Source organism: Sprattus sprattus (assembly GCF_963457725.1).
Source record: "Sprattus sprattus genome assembly, chromosome: 18".
NCBI classification, from domain to species: Eukaryota; Metazoa; Chordata; class Actinopteri; order Clupeiformes; family Clupeidae; genus Sprattus; species Sprattus sprattus.
This window is the reverse complement of record NC_137916.1, coordinates 2467501-2475000: the sequence shown is the minus strand read 5'-3', so window position 1 is coordinate 2475000 and position 7500 is coordinate 2467501. Positions and strand designations below refer to the sequence as shown.

Genomic DNA, 7500 nt, shown 5'->3' with positions numbered 1-7500 from the left:
ACCACAGCAACCTCACCCAGGAACACAAGAGCAACCAGGGTTACCATAGCAACTCACCCAGGCGACTCAGCATTGCAAGTCTGTCACCATGGAAACCCTGAGACTCTGTCAGGTGGCAGGAGAAAGAACAGGCTGCTCCCAAGGCTGAGGCCTTCATGCTCTCTGCATCGAGTCATGTTTCAGTCAGCAATCACTACTCACACTCACACACACACACCCCCCCCTCCCCCCACACGCACGCACGCACACACGCACGAATGCATGCTCTGAAGGAGTTGAAAAATCTGAGTTAATAATGATTGACAATAATCAATAATCCAAAAATCTTGGACTTAAGTTAAAGTGTAAGAGTCTCTGAATATACTGTTATATCAAATGACCTGAGAGAGGTGTGATTGAATGTTCTCACCACCTCTAATCTCTTGGTCATATCAAAGTGTCTTTGTGTTCTTTAAAACATCCCCCCACACACACACACACACACACACACACATACATAAATACAGGCCTCTGAGACATTTGCTAGATCTCTTGGTCAAGCATTTCTTCTGTGAAATGAACAGCGTGAAGTTCCCATCTCTGGGGTAGGAGACTGTTCCATATTCATGGAGAGACGGGGCTATGGGGTGACACCTCTTATGCTATGATTAAGCAATAAGCCCCAAGAGGCCGTGCTTTGCGCTGATTTTAGAACAGGTAAGGGAGTTGTTAGGCACGACGCGAAGCTTATTGCTTCTCTAAACCTGTTACTACAAATATTTGATATGGTTTCATAAATAAAGACAATTCAACTTAAGAAACAATAGTTTAATGATAAACCGTCATTCTTCCGCCACTAAAAATTATAGTTCCTAAATAAATCGTTGCCACGCAACCCTTGAAGCAACGCAACAGCGAGATGGAAAACTGTGTATGAAATGTGCTATATGAATGCCTTGCCATTCGCTGCGCAGTAATATGGAATGTAATCAGGTCAAATTGTAAGGTAATGCTGGATTTTACAACGGCTTTTAGCCAATCACAATCAAGGATTTGAAAAATCAGGTTTAGAAAAGGCATTTAAACACGGTGAATCTTATGAGTGAAACCTCTGCTTATCTCCCTTTATGTGCATCACTGTATTAAAGCCTGTTTCTTAACAGGTTAGCTCTCACTCACACACACACACACACACACACACACACACACACACACACACACACACACAGACCATACCAGCCTCTCATTGTCACTCTCCTCCGCCCTTTACAACAATCGCCCATTCATCTGAGGATTTTAGTCTCAGGTATTCATGAGTGTGTGTGTGTGTGTGTGTGTGTGTGTGTATGGGTGTGTGTGTGTGTGCGTGTGTGCGTGTGTATATTCACCTGAGGGTTTAAGTCAAAGCTCAGGTATTCATTAGGTGAAGTTTGGTCTTTACCTAAAACTAGTTCATCCAGTGCTCACATGAAGCTGACAGGTTGTCAGACAGAGAGTGTGTGTGTGTGTGTGTGTTCAATGGTTAGGCACAACCTGTGCAGAAAGGGTTAGGGTTTCCATGTTGTGTGTGTGTGTGTGTGTGTGTGTGTGTGTGTGTGTGTGTGTGTGTGTGTGTGTGTGTGTGTGTGTGTGTGTGTGTGCACTGGGATTACTCCTGATGAAGGACACCAGGCCTGTCGCTATGGGCGGCCATAGGGGGCCAGGCCCGCCCCCCTAAATGCTTGTGCCCCCCACCCAGATCGCTAAAAACAAACGAACTTTAAAAAAAAAAAAAAAAAAGGGATATATTTATTTTATAATATCAGCTAATTTCATCTTAACAAATACTAATGCTGAATTCTTTATCACTACGATATAAAAAATATGAAGTGTGGTTTTGCTTGATTGATGGGAATCTACACAGCCTATACATGGCATGGGTTTCTCACACACGTCATCGCTGTATGGGTCAATGCGTGCCGTGCGCAGACTCGTGGCAGAAAGGTGTCATGTATAAGCGGTGGAAGAAATGTCACCAAGGCAAAATGACATGGTGTTGTTGTGTTGTGAACTGTACTAACATAGTTGGTAATGGGATAAGGATGTTCAGTATACCCAGGAAAAGGCATGCATTTGCCATGAACCGAAAGTGGTTATGCGTTCACGCTATAAGAAGGGCGGTTTGAGGTCCAGATGGTCCACAAGGAGAAGAACGTATGCAGTGCACATTTAAAGTGGTTTGTTAGAGCTAGTTATCTTTGATCAAGTGTCAAATGAACCCTGCATGACCAGTCAATGTCAATGTTCACGTTAATTCACCAATTAGCGTTAAACTGTTCAATGGTGTAGCTTTGGTTCAGTAAAACAGGTGGTAACTAGAACCTAGCTAGCTGATAGCACACTGCGCTCCTTAGGCTGTGCCAGTGACCGGCCCTGCCCTGGTACAAGCAAGAGAAGACGCACAGTGAACAAGAACCTCCTTGGATTTGCTGTTGAAGAAACAGTTGGACAGCCACAGAGTGACATAGATGAAAAGGCCGAGTTGAAGAGGTTATTCTACAGTGTTGTTGATGCGGTGCAAGGAGAGATGGATGTGCCTTTTGGAGAGCGCAGTAGCGAGCTCATTGGCGCACTGGCTGCGTTGAACCCAGAGGCCGAGGATCATTTCCTGAATCCATCAAAGGTAACCCCTCTTCTGGAATGAGCTGGAGCTGATGTGGTTGAACGTGAATATACTGTGGCTCGTGAGTTCCTGGTGAAGAAGATGGCCGACACACCGGTTTCCCCCTGAAGATGGAAAATGGACAAAAGCCAACATCCTCAGCACATTCAACGGCCCACTCCAAGCAATGCCGACTCTTCTCAGAGCATACACCCTGGCCCAGCTTTAGGAGCATCAACAGCAGTATGCCAAAACTCATTTTCCACGCTAAAAAGCGTATTCTCAGAGCATCGGCGCAGCATGCTCCAGAGACGCAAGGCCCAGCTGATCCAGCTCGCTTTTGAAAAGGAGCTCACGCACAGGTTCAAGTCCGAGTGGAAGGATGTACTAATGAGGAAGTTCAGCTCGGAGAAACGCCGCCTCCCTCTGTACTGACCGGCGAGAGGACAGCGCTGTCTCCACCCAAAGTAGGTTCAAAGTGTGTGTCTTTATGTGTGTGCGTGTGTGTATCATGGCAATGCAAATCTGTTACGGTCCTCTTTAATCGGTGGCATAGTTCTGTTTTTCATTTGTGCTTGCCGTTTTGTCTTTGTTTCGTTTCAGGTACGACAGATATTAGGGGATGGAGCCGTTCCCCAACCCGTGTTCTTCTGCCGTGAATCTGGGCGCTTAATTCTGCCATTACCGAGTGAACGTCGAGAAAATGTTCTACTTGTGAACGTCGAGACAATGTTCTACTTGACAATGTTCTACTTTGTTTGTTAAAAAATATCCCCCTAGATAACGAGTCCTTCGACGTTTGGTCGTTTATATTGCTGTCAGCGAGGCTGGCATCACAGCCTGCCAGTTTAGTCAGTGTTCATGACAGCCTGCCAGTTTAGTCAGTGTTCATCACAGGCTGAGAGTTAAGTCAGTGTTTAGTTTGTGAAAAAGAGGACATTTTGTCACGCGGGAGGGGGCGTGGTAATGTATGGCATACAGATGACCCCGCCCCCTTCCCCCACCACAAGATTGACACCTTTTCCACATGCTGATGTCATGTGCTGTTGGAAACAATGCACCTAGTGGAAGCGGCAAGGTGCTCAGTGTTGCCAGATTGGAAATGGCGAAGTATCGTACCAAATGCTCAAATTGAATGCCTTATATATCGTCGAGGATATATCGTGCATCTGGCAACACTGAGAGGGCAGTCGACCAATGACAGTTCTCTGTACAGTCAGAGCTCGTGCAAGAAGGTGGGATGGAAGGCAGATACCCTTTCCTAAACTTGGAATGGCATAAAATCTAGTTTGTGAAAGACCCAGAGAAACACAAATATCCAATGAGGCATAATCCTGGACAATTTTGGAATCCCTGCCAGACGCATTTTGTAGGTCTGGAAAAGAGGTCACCCTAGTTCAGTCAGTGTTTACCCCAGGCTGCCAGCCCCTTCTCCTCATTATTCATGTTAGTGTCCTGCAGGATTCCTAAAGCAGCACACAAGCCAGTACCTGGACAGGGAGACGGACATGTCCACCCAGTCAGAACCAGGCCAGGACCTGGACAGGGAGACGGACATGTCCACCCAGTCAGAACCAGGCCAGGACCTGGACAGGGAGACGGACATGTCCACCCAGTCAGAACCAGGCCAGGACCTGGACAGGGAGACGGACATGTCCACCCAGTCAGAACCAGGCCAGGACCTGGACAGGGAGACGGACATGTCCACCCAGTCAGAACCAGGCCAGGACCTGGACAGGGAGACGGACATGTCCACCCAGTCAGAACCAGGCCAGGACCTGGACAGGGAGACGTGTCTGCCAGACCACTCTGGGCTTCGGTGCTGCTTTGGGAATGTGAGCAGATGTGAATGTGAAAGTGAAAGTAAAAGTGTTAATGGAAAGTGCATTAGTAGCCCACATACCAGTCGCTGGAAAAGGTCTGTGACTTTCACCTTAGTGGACCCAGGGACCTCCATCTCAGCCTTCTGCTCCGTCTTGGCTGCAGGGGACAGGAGACACACAGTTAGGCTGGAGTGTATGTGTGAGTGTGTGTGCGTATGTGTGTGTGTGTGTGAGTGTGTGTGCGTATGTGTGTGTGTGTGAGTGTGCATGTGCACCCATGGGTGTGTGCGCGCGTGGGTGTGCGAGTGTGTGTGTGTGTTTGTGCAAGTGTGTGCATGTGGGTGTGTGCTGCTTATCTGAGCTGCAGTCAGTGAGTTTCTGTTTTGTGTTTGTGTTAAATGATAACACACACAATATGTACAGGATCAGAACATGGACACCAGAGGCAGACTCGCTCTCTTTTTCTCTCTCACACACACACACACACACACACACACACACACACACACACAAAGGTACAGTGACAGAACAGGCAAAGGTCAGTTGCTAATAGTTAGTTTATGTTTCCTAATTGTGCTTCTTTGTCAAAACACTCACACATACTCACACACACACGCACACACACACACACACACACTCACAGTTGATGTCAGGCGCTTCCATGTAGTCTGTGAATTCGTCCTCGTCCTCGTGCAGGGCGAACTTGGCGAGCGAGCGCTTGAGCGTGGCCTGCAGGATGTCTCCCAGGATGTCCAGCCTCCTCAGCTCTCGACACAAGCTGTAGATACGCATCGCCTCCTCGTGCTCCAGGATCGCACGCCGCAGGTGAGCTTTACCTGTGTGGGGCACAACATAGTGGTCATGACACACACACACACACACACACACACACACACACACACACACACACACACACACACACACACACACACACACACACACACACACACACACACACACACACACACACAGGCCATGAAGAGACTAACACACACTAGAGGGATACTCTGTGGGTCATGCACTCTAAAGGTCAGGCAGGTCAGAGTTCATGACCCTGGTCTCACCGATGCGCTGGCGCTCCTTGCTGTTCTTGAGGATGTCCAGAGGGGGGCGTGAGTCAGGCATGGCGTCGTATATCTGAGAGAAGGCCTTCTCCTGCTGGTCCTCATCATCACTAGGGTTCACTGTACACACACACACATCCATAACCATCACAAGTGTGTGTGTGTGTGTGTGTGTGTGTGTGTGTGTGTGTGTGTCTTACCCTCATGTTCCATCAGTGTGGTAGCAGTAAAGTAGTGGGCCAGTAAGAGGTAGTGTGTGTGTGTGTGTGTGTGTGTGTGTGTGTGTGAGTGTGTGTGTGTCTTACCCTCATGGTCCATAAGTGCTGTAGCAGTGAAGTAGTGGGCCAGTGAGCGGTAGTATGTGTGTGTGTGTGTGTGTGTGTGTGTGTGTGTGTGTGTGTCTTACCCTCATGGTCCATGAGTGCTGTAGCAGTGAAGTAGTGGGCCAGTGAGCGGTAGTGTGTGTGTGTGTGTGTGTGTGTGTGTGTGTGTCTTACTCTCATGGTCCATAAGTGCTGTAGCAGTGAAGTAGTGGGCCAGTGAGGGGTAGTATGTGTGTGTGTGTGTGAGTGTGTGTGTGTGTGTGTGTGTGTGTGTGTGTGTGTGTGTGTGTGTGTGTGTCTTACCCTCATGGTCCATAAGTGCTGTAGCAGTGAAGTAGTGGGCCAGTGAGCGGTAGTATGTGTGTGTGTGTGTGAGTGTGTGTGTGTGTGTGTGTGTGTGTGTGTGTGTGTGTGTGTGTGTGTGTGTGTCTTACCCTCATGGTCCATAAGTGCTGTAGCAGTGAAGTAGTGGGCCAATGAGCGGTAGTGGCTGGTCTTCACCTGTGCCATGGTGGACCAGAAGAACGGCACGTTGTCTTTGATTGGCGTCTGGATCATGGACTGGTGGACGTGGTCATACATCTCACTCACCTGCCAGGAAGTGATGTCACACGTAAACAAGGTGAGACAATCTCAGGCCTAAAGAGAGCTTTGGGTTCTCATGTGAACAAATGTGAAAGAGGATTCATCTCAATGGCTCCCAGTTGATCAGAGCCAAGGACTGGGAACTACATGTGACAGTTCCAGCCTATTGTCAGGGTTTTTCCTGGGTCAAAATGGCTCTTCGGTGCACCCCAAAATCTATCACCGTATTAGCAGACATCAAAGTCTTTTTTTTCCCCTTTTCTTACATTTCATAAATAATGGAGGATATTCTTGAGGTTATCATTTTTACTTTATATCAAAATCGACAATAGGCTAATACATTGACAATAGTCCAAGCCCCATGGTGCTATCATGTATGGTTCAAAGATTATCAAGGTTTACCTCATATATATATGCAAACTACTGAAATCTATATCAATAGAATCTAGGACTAACCAGTGGTCAGAAATGGAGCGCCATAAATATTGAAACCGCCGACTGATGAAGTCAGGTTGCATACGCAGGTTGAGTAATTAAGTGATTGGCAGCTGGCCGCTCTGTCCATTCGCGCACCTCACAGTTGCGTATAGATCAGACTTATCAACTCGATTACTATTGATGAAAACAGAACGAGGGCTTGGCTGTAGCCTACTTGAAACATAGGCTACTATTCAGAACATATTCGCTGACATGCATCGCATACATGATGATATGCTTACAAATCTGCTTAAAACAACTAGTGAAGGTGTTTTAGAATAATATTTATGCCATACAATAAGTGACGTTATGTTAACACCACTTATTAATGTTATAGTAAACACTATTAACACCCAAGCTATTAAAAAGGTGACAAACAGTTATAAACCTTAAAAATCTTTAATCAATCAATTTTAAATATTTCAGTAGCGGTGGCTGTCTAGATTACGACAAGTAACTTGTTTGGATTTCAACTGAAACATGTTTTCGGTTTTATCCCGTTGTGTAGTAGACCAACACGCAAAATGAGCTGATACACGAGGTATTGTGTATCAAGATCCAATCGTGATTTAGGCCTACCTGTGGTACGTGTCAAGAGATTAGCCAAA

The 7500-nt window shown here is 46.9% G+C and overlaps 1 protein-coding gene across 1 annotated transcript in view; it reads right to left on the bottom strand.

The window, feature by feature from the left end:
* rhpn2 (rhophilin, Rho GTPase binding protein 2) overlaps positions 1-7500 on the bottom strand; it is a gene marked incomplete at both ends in the record, with an annotated part of 40253 nt that overhangs the window by 5054 nt on the left and 27699 nt on the right. Inside the window, 4 exons of the mRNA XM_080856379.1 lie at positions 4524-4600; positions 5085-5279; positions 5508-5627; positions 6265-6421. Of these exons, the coding sequence (XP_080712505.1) occupies positions 4524-4600; positions 5085-5279; positions 5508-5627; positions 6265-6421 (549 nt within the window). The remainder of the gene's footprint in view (positions 1-4523; positions 4601-5084; positions 5280-5507; positions 5628-6264; positions 6422-7500) is intronic.